This window comes from Dreissena polymorpha, chromosome 4 (genome assembly GCF_020536995.1).
Source record: "Dreissena polymorpha isolate Duluth1 chromosome 4, UMN_Dpol_1.0, whole genome shotgun sequence".
Lineage (NCBI taxonomy): Eukaryota > Metazoa > Mollusca > Bivalvia > Myida > Dreissenidae > Dreissena > Dreissena polymorpha.
This window is the reverse complement of record NC_068358.1, coordinates 76,856,227-76,873,598: the sequence shown is the minus strand read 5'-3', so window position 1 is coordinate 76,873,598 and position 17,372 is coordinate 76,856,227. Positions and strand designations below refer to the sequence as shown.

Sequence of the window (17,372 nt, the reverse complement as noted above, 5' to 3'; positions counted from 1 at the left end):
ATTTCTTCATTAATACCATATTTTAAATAACCTACTTTACATATTACGTATACAATATTTTTGAAATAATAAAGCATAATATATTTGATCGTCCAAACATTGCTTCGGTCCCGAAATATGCAAAATGTAACCCATGTTTAATAGGGACCTAAATTGAATTTATTTTTGGAACCGCATCGTCCCAAACGAAAATATAGATAATTAACATACATTTTTTACATAAATCAAGTTATTACATTCTTCTCAAATAGGTCGATATTTATTATGTTTCTTTGTCGGGGAAGAGATGAGTAGATACGCGCACATTGATGTATAGCAAAAAATTATCAACCGTGCGCGATATATAGTACAGTGTGGGGCCTTTTACGAGTTTGCAAAAGTGGTCATCCGAACGTGGTCTCTATAACGATCGTTGTTAGGATTCTCGACGATGTTGTAATATCTGAAATTCGTTTCACTTTTACCATGCCTTTTGGTCAAAAGCATACGAAATTATTATTCAAGATATTTATTAAATCTGGTCTGAAACACGTCGTGTACTCGTCTTGTCGATGAATCAGATGCAGATTACGTGATTCCTTGAAGAATACGTGAGTATAACGAAAAAAAACACGTTAAGTTACACGTATTTTTTTCAGCATTTGAGAAACAAGTCTTTTTTCGTTCAATCAAAACTAAGCTTGTAATCGGTATGTATTGTCATCATAATTTTGTAAGTGTAAGTTGTTTCAAATTATTTTCAAATTCGAAATAATTTGATATAATGTTGTTATGGATTTTTATATCAATGTAATTATACTTTTTTTTTCTCAACCTACCAAAATGACTTTTTATTCACGAATAAAAGATAGGAAATCATATTTAACATGCCATTCTTTCTTTGTTTACCTTCATTCGTTTTTACAATGATTCATTTTTCTCAAAATCTTAATCATAATTATGCCTGAATTTTGTTGTTGCCAAATGACATTGTACTGTTTCGTACGCATGTGGTTTATATGACTTGTGTTTGGATTATCTATATATAATTCTTACACATGAACAACTTGAAGTTTTGAATACCCTACGCTTCTATGTGTTGTTGGAGTTGTGCCTTCTTGAAGTGATGAAGCTATTGAAGGAGTAATAGACATGCTTTGCACACTGAACTATATATCGACACAAAGTTTACCTCACACTGTATTGCATGTATAAATAATATGTACATCTGGTATTATTTTACCGTTTTTCGACCTTTCTATGTTTTTTTAATTTTAAATGGGTATTATCAATAAATGTTGCCATTCAATATATATCAAAAATTATTTATAACGTGTATGGCTATGATAACAAAGCTTGATTTATTTCAGGTTATGTTTATTTTTATTTTTTTTAATTTAAATAAGGTTTCAATTATATTTACCTTGATAAGGTACCTAGTATCCTAATATTTGATACAACTCGTCTAAATCTATACTGTTAGGTACCCGAGCAGACCACGTTGTGCCGTTCTCGTGAGATGTACGTGTACTCGCGGAAAGCATCTAAACGTAGGTGTACAATTAACTTTACCAGCATACGGCGCATTCTAGGCTCAGATAAGTTCTTTGAAAGCTATTGGTGCTGCGGGGTATGTACCCGGAATGATTAATGGCCGCATTGGCTTCCTGAAGGACTCACGTTTAACTTCAGTGAAAAATTTGAATTCTTATTTTGTAACAATACTTCTCTTCTTAAGCCGGGAGGATAATAAATGACGCGACGTTTGGCATTATAAAACATATTTATCTCGATGTTATAAAGATATACCAATTTAGTACATTTCTTGTAAATACTGAATATTTATTTTTTTCCTTCACTTGAGGCATTTGTGTTGGAAGCGACATAGACATATTGATATATGGTGATAAGGTCTGACCCGTGCATGAGATATCGTTCATTGGCCGGACAGAAATCCCAAACTTTTGGAACACACCATCAAATAATCAACAGTAGGCATTGGGAAAAATTACTCACGACAAATGAATATTCCTATCCGCGATGAAACCTCAATGCGAAATTACGGGTCTTGCATTATGGTTCTCGATATGTATTCACTATGTATATATAATGTAACGTAATCTCAAATGGCAGACATTTGGCAGTGTTGCTGTTAAGGTCTGCAAAACAACGGAAACAAACATGTATATAAGGATCAATATTTATTGGCGAAAACATTGGAACAACATTTTTATGTTCAATATACGGTTAATCTACGTCATTGCTTTTGTTATTGCGACAATTTTAAGTGCATCGCGTGAAATTTTAACGTTTACCCTGTTGCTTTACGAGCTATAATGGTAATTCACTGACACTTTGTCTCTCTTAAGAATCGGAGGATTTCGTTTTATTTGAAACGAAACACTTGCAGGAAATAAATATTAACCAGCTTTAAGATTCTTATGACATATGTGACACACTTTCAAAATAAAAGTGAATGCATTTCAAAGTATCAATAGATACGTATCAGTATGCTCTAAAGTAGATTTATGTCTTTGTACAACACTAAATTTTTTCTTCTACCTGTTTGCCCATTCCGTTTATTCAATTTTAGCTAATATAGGTTTATTTTGTAAAATGATTATATTATTATGATCGAAACAGCTATTGCCTTGATCATTACTTTCTTAATACTTTATTGTTCATTCAGTCACACATTTTACGATCGACATTCCCTATTTGCGTCTAATTTGACGAATAGCCCACTGGTCTTTGTCTATTTGTTAAGCATACCTATAGCTTCCCTATTACGATTTACATTTGCCAATTGCGCAATTGTCCATGCTCTGCGTGCATGTTTTGGCGTGGAGCCTAGTTTTGAGGTACCCGTCATAAAAGTGAGGGGGGGGGGGCGGTGGCCGTCCTACCGTTTTCCGCTTCCCATTTGTTTTAAGGTATTAAATCTATTTATTTAAGAAATTTCGCAATCATGTGCTACTGAATTTGAGTTATTAGCATTGATTAGGATGGATATAAAAGCATCAATTTAAGTTTATCTACATCACCATAATTGTGTATGTGGGTACGAAAATGTTGGCTATGAAAAAAATGGGAACAAACATTTTGGGTACAAAAAATATGCCCCAAAAAATAGGTAGGAAAACAAATTTGGTTACGAAAAAAAATTGGGTCAAACAAAAATTGGGAACGAAAAAAATTTGGGTACGAAAAAGAATTTGTGTACGAAAAACATTTTTGTTTGGGGGGGTGGGGGCACGGGGAAGTAGTACCCGTGGGGAACTTGACCCATTCAGCGAAACTGGGAGGCGGATTACATTCTCGATCAAATATAACAAGAAATATCTTTTAAAAGATTTTCGACGTGTATTTCCTGTACTACTTATCTTAAAAAAACGTTATGTTACAGTAAAATGTTTCTTGGTTATAACATTACGTTACGTTGCAGATATATTCAAAACTTGACATGCTCTTTAATTACACCATGCTCTTTAATTTCACATGTATATCATACTAAACTTTATATTTCGTTGTTTCCTTTGCTAATTTAATGATGTGATGTGTACGGACGTGATTTCACATACCCATGTGTATGAACATATTATTTTTCTCTTTTGATTATTGTTTTTTCTCTAATTCAATAAGCTTAGGCAGGTTTGTTCGTTAAGTACGGCAATAATTTCATGATGATTCCCGAAAGTAGGTATGAGCACATAGTCGAATACGACTTGAATACGTGAGTTCGCCTATGAACACATGGTAAGATTAACTAAATCTCCGCGATATTACCTAATATGTGTTTAAAACAGAAAACAATATCCAACAAACGAATGAATTATCAAACATAGTGTGAACACTGATGTGGCTCTTTAATTTCTGTTTGAAAAGATTATTAAATATGCAAAATAAGAGAGCACGTATAAGAGCGAGTTTCATATATGTCGTTCGGCTATCATGCTGTTTATATACCATACTCGCTTTAACGTTTACAAATGTCAGGTTCGAAATATTTCGTTTTCTTTAACACTCATGATCGCGTTAAACGTCAAATATACACGTTTTCATTCGCAATTTATTTACAGAATCACGACAAATGTCAAATACAATAAAGAAAATGCATATTTGTTTCATTGATCTATAAACATATAATGGATTAAATATAACTGATTTAAAATTAACGTTTTAGACTATTATTTAATCTTTATCCCAGAATATACTGTCCTATTTATAGCTGAGCTTCCTTTACCTTTATCAATAATAATCAGCGAGGTATGCCGATTAGAAAAATCGAGCTATCTCAATCGGACTGGCTCGGTCTTTTACAAAGGTTGCCATTGTGAAGAATTTTTTCATGGTATGATAACTTAGACGAGCTGCTTCGCAGCATCGTCAAAAACTAAGTTGTAATGTCTCGTGTTAAACCACTACAGCTTGATAACTTAATTCACCATTTAATTTAGTACGCAAACCAGGACAGACATTTAAAATTACTGGAAAGGCGCAATTTGAAAATGGCTACCCTACATGGTTTTAGTGTTAAACATTGAATCGTCGTATAAACATCCTATAACAGCAACAATGAGCATGGATAGCCAAAGTCAAGCTAAAAACTTATTTTTATAATCCAGCATAATGAATTTTGCAAAGTTTGTGAAAGACAAAATGCTTAAAAACGCATATATAGCATATCGAAGACAAAAAACAGTCATAAGGTCTGAATGAAATCTTCTGCATCATCTTTTCTAAAAGGTGTGTGTGTATGCAGTGTATACTAATAAATTAAGATCGCAATAATACATAAAAGAAGCACGTTTATATGCTGGCAGTTACCATGTATGATGTTTGTTTCCGTATTTGCCATAGCTGGTTTACATAATCATGACGATGGTTTGTCTTGGCTATGATGAACATGGCATATTTGGATAAGTTACTTCCTAAGGAGGGTATCAATGTTCTATCTTTAGAATTAACTGCATAGTAAATAATTACCATCCATTAAAACACGATGCAGTTTATGTGGCAGCTCAATAGTAATTACACGAATAATAAAACAGTTCATATGGCGAGTGCATACGGTGAATATTGTTGCATATATGAGTCAAGGTCTTCGGACACCGGGCTTTATGCATGCGACTTTAGTATAGCCATTTACTAACCTTTTAAGACCGCAGAAGCAACTGAAGACAACAGAAGCCAATCTGGGACGCCACTTTCTATGTAAATTTAATTTTCGTTTAGAAAAATATCCTTTAAGTGTCGTCGCTGATTACCCTACCTCAAAGTATTGTCGAGGCTTTTCTGACAATGTTAAATCATTGATAGAATAAACTGCTGAATTAATTTTAAAAAAACCGAAAACAATAGCGAATATCTCATCTATTGTATCGTGTTACGTATAAACATGAGAAGAATACGTAAATAACTGTTATTGCTGAAATTTAAGTACTGATATAAACACTAATCAAAACGTGTAATTTATTTGAAATATGTTTAAAGATGATAGATAATATTTTATTTCTCAATGAAATATGATTGGACGCACCTACCATGTTAAATAAACGTGAAGTGAAGTAACACAAGTCAAAACCTCAATTAACGAGCATGCTCCTTTCAAATAAAAGCATTTGTCGTGGAGATATTAACGAGATAATGACAATAAAAGCGGCGAGCGCTTATCTGTTTTGGCTCTTCAAGTTTGGGAGCGATGAAAGATATGTCAATTTTGCTGTTTCGACATAACCCATAGCTAGTTTTGAATGTTTCTTAGCAGTTTTTGTGTTTGGATTTATGGCATGAAGGTTTTTATATTTATTTATTTATTTATTCACGTATTCATTTAATTATCTATATATGTGAAATGCTTTTTGTTTGGTATTTTATTTGTGTGGTCATATTGATGTATGTTTGTTTAGTGTGTGGCAAAAGGCATGTATTTGCTGATTCTGCCAATAAACTGAAACTATATTCTCTCATGCCGTGTTTTCTAGAAATGAGCCTCACTTTGGGTAAACCCGGGCCTAATACTTGTACTTAAAGTATCGTCTCATATAAACTGCGAAGTCCAAACAGTCTATTCAGTGAAAACGCAATTTCCGCCTAAACTTGATTTTTGCTAAGAAGAGACTTTCTTCAAACGATCATTTTTATAAAATCGGAAAGTATTGTCCCCTATTAAGCTGTGCAGAGTGAACAGATTAATCTGGGACTTTACGCCCACGCATTAAGCCCAGTTTTCTAAAACTTAAGCGCATTTTGTCCGGCAAACTGTTGTTCTAACAGTGAAAATTATACGTGATATTAGATAAATATTTTTACACGTTAGACTCACTTCCATTTTAGAAAATCTCTTTATTTAATGATAAATACATATATATACGAGGTTAAAACCAGAAGTTTCTTTATTATAAAATTTAAATATGTGTATATGTGTGACATATTTATATCACATATTTACATTGAAATAGATATGTTATTGATATTTTTCAGTTATTAATTTCATAGTTTAAGTACGAGTGTTTCTTTGATATATTTGTGTACAGTAAAGGTTCGAAAACCATCATACTTCTTTTTAAATTTCACATGTTATTATTGTTCATATGTACATTTATTTGTTACAGTTTCGCATTCCTGTTCTATCGAATTTGAAAATCTCAATAGTTATAACTTATGTACTTTATTCATTGAGAAGATTATATATTTAAATGGCGTTGCTTTATAACAATTTTAACAAACGATGGCAATCATAGTCAACGATTTGCACACTGTGTTAATTCGAAAAACCTGACTGCAATACGATAACGTTTTAAGCAGTAAGAAGCATTTTCATGTGCTGCAATTTTCTTGACACTGAATACAACTAAATGTCTTAATATGATTAATATATTAACTTAACATTTTGGATTTTGTATTTTCATGGATTAACTGCTGTTTTGTATTTTCAAGGATTGTAAGGTGCTTCATATTTATAAGTATATTGTTGTATTATCTTAATAACAAGTCACAAATATGAACAAAAAGCCTGCGCTCGTTATATTTAAACAATGTTATATGTTTCTTTTTTGCTCATATCTCTATCTATCTATATATAGGTATGCAACACCTTCATCTAACCAAACATATGTGTACTAAAATAGTGGGATATTATAGAATAATAGAAACGGAAATCGATTTAAATGTAAATATTACTTTGTGCATTAATATAATGAATGTAAACTTACAATTCATTCATACATTTATGGAACGACATTTGTTTCAAGTAAAACTTGAGTAATCTACGCAAGCAAAGTGCTTTTATGAAAAGCAGAGAGCGTGTGTTCTATATGCACAATGGAATTTTAATTCGTCCATTGAAGGTGGTCAGGACTGACCAGTGGTCGACGCTGCTGACTCTGGAATCCGGTACATGTTCTGAAATTGGAGCTTGTACACACATTTAATTCTTGAATAAAATTAAATGATTTGCGCTTCCATTTTACATACCATTTGAACTGTTGCCAACAAGTTATATTACTGCTATATATGAATTACAGTTTCCTTCGGCCGGGCACGTAACTTATCCACCCTAAAACTTCGTCATGACTTTAAGGATTCTATGAGAAATAACGCCAATGGAATTCTGTCGTATTTCAAAAGCATTCAATTCATGTTGATGGAATGAGGTTTTCTGTTGTGCTTGACTTCATTTGTAAAACTCAAATTATCGAGGAGAAATGGTAATCTACCATGCAAAAAGAAGACACTAAATGTATATCGAGAACTAAACGCAAAACTGCGCTAAGAATATTGCGAATGCTTGTAATATAATATATAAAATATATAATATCGAGCCTTTGGTATGGATGATTGCAAAACAGCATTATTGCTTCTATGTCCCATAATTGAATACGCCCAAATGAAAATGTTAATGATTTAATCAAATGATAGAAGAAGTATGTCCACGTTATAGGTACAACGATGCGTTGGAACATGCAATGCGTTCGACTAAACGGACCTTTGATTGCTAAAAAATGTGTACCATTTTGTCTCATACGTATAAACCAATTTACCCTGGAATGGCGGATTATATTACACGTATTTGTCATTTGCATATCTTGTACGTGGTTTTTATACATTTAATATTTTTCGATAAACCTTATATGTGAACTTGTTTTTGAGATGTACGTGTAAAACGTTCATAATACTAGTCATACAGGCTGACCCAGCAAAATGTTTTGCAAGTTTTAATTTAAAAACTACAATTGGTTGTTCTTGTGTAAAAATACTATGCAATAATTTGAATTTGTCGCTCGACATATTGTCAGAAGTCCCTTAGCTCGCTGTCTGTTCGTAATGGATAGGCATTTGTAGTGCAAATAGCTTAGCGTGTGAAACTTGTTGTGAGATGCTTTAAAATGCTGGATCACTCTTTCAGACAATTATTTTGCCGATTAAATTTGACATGCGCAGTATTCGGGATGGATGTTATATTGTATTACATTACGGGGACTACTATTAATTTCATTTATACTAGAAGCCAGTTTGACGATTCTCAGTTTAAGAGACGTTGTTTTTTTTTACAATATTTAAATTTTAACCGATCTCTAGCGTATACCTTATATTTTTATACCTAAATGTGGGTATTTTTTTGTAACAAAGTAAGAATTGTAATGAAAGTTTCAATATATTGATTTCTTCGTTTTGTTTAAAATTTATTTTCGTCATCCCGTAAGCTCCTTTTACAAAAAGATGTTAGATGATTGATGTAAACGGTCACGATTTTACGAATGCGGTTTGCGCTAAAAGTTTGGTAAGTGGAATTGCAAAATACCCGAACCGCGCTCAAGGAAATCCGGTCTTGATACATTTGCGTATAATGTCGTTCTATATTTGCTTGAATCTTTCGCTAAGGCTAATCAAGGACGACACTTTCCGCCGAAACAGGTTTTTCGTTTATAAGAAATAAAATAAATATTCCATAAAAGCGCAAAGTGAAACGGACTGTACAGAAAAAATAAGGCTTTTTAAAATTTAATATACAGCTTGTGTTTGATTTAAAGCAAGCTATTTCTTATCGTCGAATTAATATATATAGTCTCGTTGTTATTGATTGTAAACGTGCAATATATATGTTAGATAAGTTAAACTTAAGTATTTAATGTTAGACATGTATAAATTGAGAAGTTTGTGTTTGCGACACAAACTATTTTACACCAGTACCACCTCAATCATAATCTGTTTGCCTACATTTATAATATAATAGACATACTATTTTATTTGTTTTAATATATCGATTTAATTTGTCTTATTTGGTTCATGCATTTTTGATATATTTTTTAACAATGTCAATTGAATTACTTTACCCTTCCTATTTTCTTTTGATTCCTCGGTATCTTAAGTTTAATGAATATATAACCCCAATTCGCATGCCCGATCATTTTGTAAGAAAGCATAGGTTACTTTTGCTGTAATCCAAACCATGTTTATAAGTGATGTGATGCTTAATGAGTTTTTGTTTTCCAAAAGTTATCTCTTTGTATTAAAATTTATGTAAGATGATTTATTTATAACAAAAGTTTGACATGTCAAAACTAAGACCGTTATATCTCTGTTCTTTTAAGTGTTGCTATCATATTTTACCATATGCACGTGGTGATTTATATACAATACATTCTTTTTACCAAGTGCCACATATGTAAGATACGTTTATCACCATTTTATGGATTGTCAACTAACAATGCATTAACTGTAATATATAAGGTAAGTTTAGAAATAGTGTTGAACATTTAAATTTAACTTTCAGGTGCGTGTTAAATAACAAAATTGTATTGTTTTCAAAGTTCGATTACGTTCATTACCACGTTTTACAATAAAGGTAGAGAATATGCAACACAAAAACAATCACGCGGTCATGTCATTATATTTACCACTCGTTTAACACCATGCCTATTTCAATTGATTGGTTATGCAGCTTTTCGCTCGAGTATGTAACAGAAAAGTTATAAACATTATTACAGAGACTTTCAACTGAGTAAAATAACACATGTAAAAAACAAAGCAATGTCGTACATACGTACAAGCATGTGGCGCATGGTAACATATATCATGTGCGCCCATCCAAACCCGCCTATTCGAGAGTCCCCTTCATGCCCGTGTTACTCGTGCTTGTAGGTATCCGAACTCAGGCGTAGTTCTGATCATCCATAAGGTATTGCGCTACTGTGAGGGCTCTGACAATCGCGTTACCGACAGCAACGCTGACAATGCCGTCACTCTGACAAAGTTTTCATGGAATGTGAGTATTGAAACGAAGTTTTATATCAACAGCATATCAAGCTATTCGTGGAATTATGGGAGTATCACAATATGGTTTGATATCAACGGTAGATCAAGGCATTCATGAAATATCAACGGGATTTCATATCAACAGTAAAGCTAGATATTCGTGGAATGGGAGTATGACAAATTGATTTCATGGCAACAGTAGATTAAGGTATTCCTAGAACGTGATTATCGCAACAGGGTTTCCTAGCGACAATTGTTAAAAGTATCCGTGAAACGTGAGTAGAGCAATAGCGTTGCATATCAAATATAGTCAACAAGTATTCCTTGAATATAAGTATATAAACAGGATTTTATAGGATACTAAATATCGTCTGTCAATAGAAGATAAGGCAATGCGTGGAATGTGAGTATAATAACGGGTTTCGTACCAATAATGCAACAAATATGCTCTATGATAAAAAAGTATAACGACATGAAATCATTGGACATTTCAATTAACCTAATACGTTTCTATATATTGCTTTGTAACCTTTTTATACTTTAGCACAATGTTATACCATAAAACATAACGAACGGACATTTCCTAACAAGCGCATCTGAAAGTTCTCGGGCCTTTAATAGACTGTACGATCACGGCATACCCGCACGGCCTCGCTTACTGTATTAAGGGGGACGGCGAGATTGACCTCACACGGAAGAAGAAGCAAATAGAGGTGAGAATACGAACAATGAAGGCAGTTTCATGGTAATAATTTTGGCCAATAATGGACATTACAAATGGAAATGGAACAATGGTTTTTATGTATATTAGTTCTTTACATTGTTCCGGTTTATGTTGGGTTTCGACACCAAGGTTTTTTTTCTCGTTTTTTTTCCACTTTAAACATGAATATAATTAAACCATTTACAGAGGGATTTCAATTGTTCCCCGACGACATGCACAAAATGAATGCGAAGAGACATGTTAAGTTTGCGTTAAAAAACGGTATATTGCAGCTTTTATTATTTCTGTCCCTAGAAATGGATTGCATCCTTATGGATGAATGGGTAATCTCGTAAATCTTAAGCCCTTAATAAGTATAATGTAATTTGTATCCGAGTGAGTAAATCTTTCCTTTTATCAAGCTCACTGATGGTACACAATTATGCCATGACAACGATCGAAACACCACTGTGTGCTGCCAAAAAGAATTAGTGCGTAGTATTCGCTTTGTCTGTGCGTCCGTATCATACGCACACGTTTTAACTTGACATAACCGAGTTTTGTATACACAACATCCCTTGTCATGTTATTTTGTTCTGGTCTGAAGTACGTTGTTTTTCCCGACGCCTATCATAATCGTCATTTCATTTATAAAGGTACCTTTTTAACAGTTATAGTCTGAAAAATGTATGCATGAATAAGCGATTGCCTTTAATACTTGCCTTTTCTCCAATACACTAGCTGTGCTTATATTTACATAAGCACTTTTGACAACATAAAACAAGAGTTAAAAATATCCGGAGCTATATGTAACTTACGCGTGCAAGTATACGTTAATGTTCGAGAATATAATGAAGTATCCATGACATTTTGATGTTAAACATCGATGATAATTTCGAGAACGAATGGGATTTACTGCCTAATAAGACACGTGAAATATAATGAACAATAATGTAACATGAAAGAGATGTGAACCAGACCCAGAAGAATTTTCTTAGATTTAACGTCGTCGCTTATCCTAAAGTAGAAGTATTAATGGAAACTTATAGTCCACAGAACGTTGTTTGCAACTTACACATGTAAATTCCAACATTTTATTATTTCAAATTGATTGAATTTTGCCTTTCAATTGTTCTGATGCCTTTCAATACAATCCATTGAGCACGCATCGCACGATCCGTTCTTGTCGAATGCATTACATATCACTGCACTAGTGACTACCGTTATCTATATTTAACATAGCGATCGTAGAATAAAGAATGTTAACACGATGCATATAACATTTTTACAAGCTTATTACATTCTAAATAATACAGTCGTCTGTACATATTGGCGTGTTTCTCGTTTTCATCTACGTTTGACTGGAGACACTTTAAAAAGTACATACTAACGTTGATTGCATAGCATGTGGTAAACCTGACTCGAAATTGTTTGCAAATTGCATAGGCCCAAGTATTTGTCAGAGAAGGAAATAACAACCTTCTATGGCGTGAATAATAGGCATCTAAACTTGGAAGCTATCTAACTTAATACATAACAATATTGCGAGAATGTTAACTTAATGGGTTGGAGCATGTTGTCTAAATAATAACAGGCTCGCAAATGAGATGATAGATTGCAATTAACAAGGTGGCGGTTAATTAAATGCTCTCATTCTTGTTAGTTGTTTTTCAACTAACACATTACTTACACATATATCTCTTTAATGGCTCAAATAGAGGCCCTTACTTCTCAGAGCATGAACAAAAAACGTTTCGTATACATGTACACACAGATCTGTTCGGGATATGACATGGTATTTTATGCACATCATTGTCCAAAATGAACCAATGGTTCTACTAATACGATTAGAATGTAGCATAAAACGGAATCTTCGACGGTTTTCAATATCGGACATTTTGAAGTATTTTTAATTAACCCATTAATGACCAGCATCCTATATTTGGGACACCTAGAAAATCTGATCAGTGTTAATTATCTCAGTGACAAATATACAGTTATATCTGTTGTGTGTCTTTGCTATCAGTCCTTTGTATCAGATAACACCAATTTGAGATGAAACAGACAGAAATTTCATGCATTCATGAGGCTGCATTTAACGACAAGGGGCAAATTTTTCTTGGACTGACAATGGCTGAAAAAAGGTATGTATTGATTTATGCTCAATTATACATTTTTTGTAATAAAGTCAAAATTATAGATTTATAATATTGAGATATGTGATTTTTATAATGTACACTAATGGAAATATAAGTATTTACTTATTTTCCATTGACTTTTACTAATCAATATTGCGTCCCAAATTTGGGACGCCAATCACATATGTGTAAAAATTGAGATGTAGAATGGTCTGTGAAAATACCAAATAATAATATTTTACAACTACATTTATATAAATTTATGTTAACAGGTTCACTCTAAATGATGTGTTGCATCTTCTTGAAGATGATACATACTTTCAAGAAGCTGATGTGTTCATGACTGGAGCAGAAGATGCTACAAAAAGTGATGAGGATAGCGGGCATAAAGACCTCGGAGGCAATATAAACAAATTGACACGGAACCAACTTCGTGCTGATATGACTGTTTCTGTGCGAAGTGCCACCGGATCAGTCTCAAACATCACAGACACTAACCATTCGAACACATCGCAGGATGCGGGTAGTGATGTAGACTTTGTGTCCGATGCATCGGACACCACTATTTACTATGACGTTCAGATCCCTGTGCAACAAAACCAGAATGAGCAAAGGATGCCCAACTTTCATAGAAGGGCAAGAAGAACATGGTTGTGCAAAATGCATGAATCCTGTACAGGTTAATCGCCAAGTATCATAACCAACTCATGGATCTTCTTGATTTCAGGCGGGAAATATGCAAAGTTTATTTTATGCGGTATTCCCAACGAGCTTTGCGTGGACGTCCGGTTGGGAGGGTAATGCACATTAATTGCAGAGTACCGGCTGCTGTCAGGTAAGAAAGGCGCGACCACTACATTGCGCCAAATAATACGCAGAGAAAGTGTGCCTTTTGTGGCGGAAAGTCAACCCTGATCTGCGTGAAGTGTAATGTTGGACTCCATGACAGATATTTCATAGCATTTCTTCGCCAGTGATAAGTGGAAATATATATTCCACAATTCATAGACAGGTGATTATTGAATTGTCATAAACATGCAGAAAAACATACAGTCATGCATATTTTGAAGTAAATGTGTCATAACTAAACGATGGAATATATATGAATATTGATATCGTATGTGTCTGGCGTCCCAAATTTGGTGCATGACTAAAATTGCATAAAGCAAAAATATTCCAATAGTAAATATCAGTATAAAGTAGTTTAATAGCATTATTATATAGTTCCTTACAGTTTCTAATATAATTGCAAATAGAATAATGTGGTCATTAATGGATTAATGTTTCTTTTTCTGAATGTAATACTTATTTTATTTTTTAATACCGTTCTATTGCATCTTTTTCATTGCAGCAATGTTTCATGACATGTTAAATACATTTGTGTTTATGTAAATGCCATGCCACCAAGTGTGTTATTTAATGTTTAAGAGAGAGAAAACACTCCTAAATTGTGCGTGATTATTTTACTGTTTCTGAATTTTCATAAGACAGCTAATAAACATGCTGAATTTAAACTGATTACCGTTATTATGATACTGCAACTAAACTGAAGAAAATTGAAAAATGAATGTTTCTTTGTTTGCAAATCATCTTTAACATTCCTTGATGGTGCGAAGTGAAGATTATGCCAAAACATGCAGTTGCTTTAAATTGAATGAGTCACGCAAATTATTTTGATCTGAGTCGACATGGCTTTTTGGAAACGCTAAGGATAAATAGTCAAATACAATTTCTTAACACACTAAGTAACGTTTAAATGTGCGATATGTTTCACCGATTAAAATGGGTATGCACGATTTTGTTAAATATTTATGAATTTATAAAATGTGTAAAAAATACTTATTATACATAAATTTCAATATAAATTAAAATAACAGTTAAGAAGAACATGTGTCGAAAAATGCGAAATAAGCATATTTTATTATATAAAAAATATTTAATTCTGAACTCGAAAATGCCTGTAAAGTCGAATTCGCCAGCATATATAACATGCATGTACGATGTGAATCTCAATTTAGTTTTAAGGATCATTTTAATTTCCTGCAACGATATCTATCCATACGAAACATGAGCACTTACTCTGATCATAATAAAAAGACGAATGCTTCGGTTATTGTAGGAAAATATGTACGAAATATCTCCGTCACAATCGGCACGGGGCGCTGATTAGTGTTTGCTGCATTTTATGAAATTCGTCTTCAATGTATTTTTTTTTCTTGCCTATTTTGTGTTATTGTAACATGTTTTTATCAATATATTACAATTCAACACATATACAAATCGTGTATGCCCACTTTAATAATACTTTAGCATTTTTACTTGGTTGAATTAGTATCAATTTGGGCTCGTACGGATATTGAAAGTTGCATATAATATTTGATATGATTGTCTGTCCGGACAATGTTAGCCAGATTGATTCCAGTTTCTTGCCCGAACACTTTTACACGATCATTGCTTTACATTTCATCGCTTCTTTCGATTATTTTAAATACAGCAATATCAACCAACATCGGGTTACTTTTACTTAATTTGGACGTTGGAATTAATTAACTTTGGGTATGTCTTGCCATTCTAATTTTTTACAGTTTTGTTTTTCAACATCGTCGCTAGTTACTCCACTAGGCAAGAACAATGTCTTGTTAACAGAATCCATGGGTCATTTAGCACTGTTGTCAAAATGACAAATACTATAGCGATGGCGATATGATCTATGTTCAAACAAAACTCATTTCAATGATGATATATGACATCGGCAGCATTTACTCTGAAATACTAAAATGCCCATGGTTTTGCCATTTCTGTTTCAACTACACTGGCTGCAAAGTAAGTAATAAAATACAATTCTTCTGTAAATATCATTTATTTCCGTCTGGATTTATTTTAATCTTATTATTTAAGCTTATCTTATTTGGCTGCTAAGAAATCTTCGGAAAATATACAAAATACATCAATGACTGATATAAATCAAGCGATGGACATCAATAAATGATAGAAATCACGCGAGGGAACCCTTCGCATGTCACAAAGAGTTTTCAGCAAAAAGACGCTGAAATTGTCATACAGAGGTGATGTCTTTATCACTTAGGCAACCGTCAATGAATCGCACTCCCTTGAATGTGTAAGTAGCGTAAGCGTACCGCTTTCGTGAACATCTTTTTTTCTAATTGACAACATTCCTTACATTTTGTTCAAGCTTTAGAGTACTGCATTATTATAACTTTTTATCAAAATAGGACAAATTATGTACATAGTATTTATTTGCAAAACAAAATTAATAAATGCCTGTGTAAACTTATATACGTTTGTATTGACGAAATATATATATCAATGACAGCAAAGTTTCATTTAACATGCTAGTTCATACTTATGATGCTTCTTCTTAAACAAGAATGTGTTCACCAATAGCAACTTGGTATCATTTAATATTAATTACTGTGGATGGTCACCTCGTCGGGTATAAACAGACTGTATGCTTGTTTTGTTTAATTTTTCTATTGTGTCGGTGAACATTATATGACTATTCTGTCCAAACCCAGAAAGTGTACGCCATCAATAAGAATGCGGGCGGACGGATGTAGTGCCTACCTTGTATTTCCTATTTCACTGGACATAAAAATGAATTTAACTTTTGTTTGAAAGACATCAAATACGGAAGTGAGAACAATATTTTACCCTATTAGAGTAATTTCCTTTTACAAATATAATAGTGTCTTTCTGGTAAACAAACGACACTTAATAAGATGAGTTGCGTTCCATGCGACGTTTAAATTCCGTCGTGTGCTTACAAAAATGTGTATAACTAAGTTAACAATTAATAGTATTATAAAAACGTATTGAACATGCATGTTCCATTAGACCTTATGAAATACAAATGTGGTAGTTTAATTTTCAAAGTGTGGACACAATACTGGCAATAGATATTCTTCTATGACGGTAAGATAATTACATTTGGATTTTGCCATCTGTACATACTTAGCATAATGAAAGCCACGTTTTCAAGAATTGATTTTTATATTTAAGCTGATTCAGTATCTCATTCAGCTATTCAAAACAACGTGTAGATCATAGCTAGTATTATTCGCAATAAGTGATTTGTACGCATATGTAATTTGCCAAATATGGTTTTGTTATTTTCTAGCGATTTAATGCCTGAATAGCATGCCCATCTTTGATATCTTAGGTAGTGGCCTTAAGGCATTACATTTAACCACGAAATCGAAAACTTTGGTTTTCGGCTCATGTGACTAAGAATTCCAAGATATTAACCTTGTTTACATTGCTTTTGAATTGTATGT

The 17,372-nt window shown here is 33.0% G+C and overlaps 1 protein-coding gene across 1 annotated transcript; it reads left to right on the top strand.

The window, feature by feature from the left end:
• The first annotated feature begins 12,982 nt into the window (after nt 1-12,982).
• LOC127879715 (uncharacterized) lies at nt 12,983-14,591 on the top strand. Its single transcript, XM_052426714.1, has 2 exons — nt 12,983-13,083; nt 13,350-14,591. The coding sequence occupies exons 1-2, from the start codon at nt 12,995-12,997 to the stop codon at nt 13,759-13,761; spliced, it is 501 nt and encodes a 166-aa protein (XP_052282674.1). The 5' UTR covers nt 12,983-12,994; the 3' UTR covers nt 13,762-14,591.
• The last annotated feature ends 2,781 nt before the right edge of the window (nt 14,592-17,372 follow it).

Bases quoted from the DNA above. Each gene is read 5' to 3' on its own strand.
- LOC127879715 (XM_052426714.1), top strand. From the start codon at position 12,995: ATGAAACAGACAGAAATTTCATGCATTCATGAGGCTGCATTTAACGAC. The intron at 13,084-13,349 runs GTATGTATTGAT...TTATGTTAACAG, and splicing joins CTGACAATGGCTGAAAAAAG to GTTCACTCTAAATGATGTGT.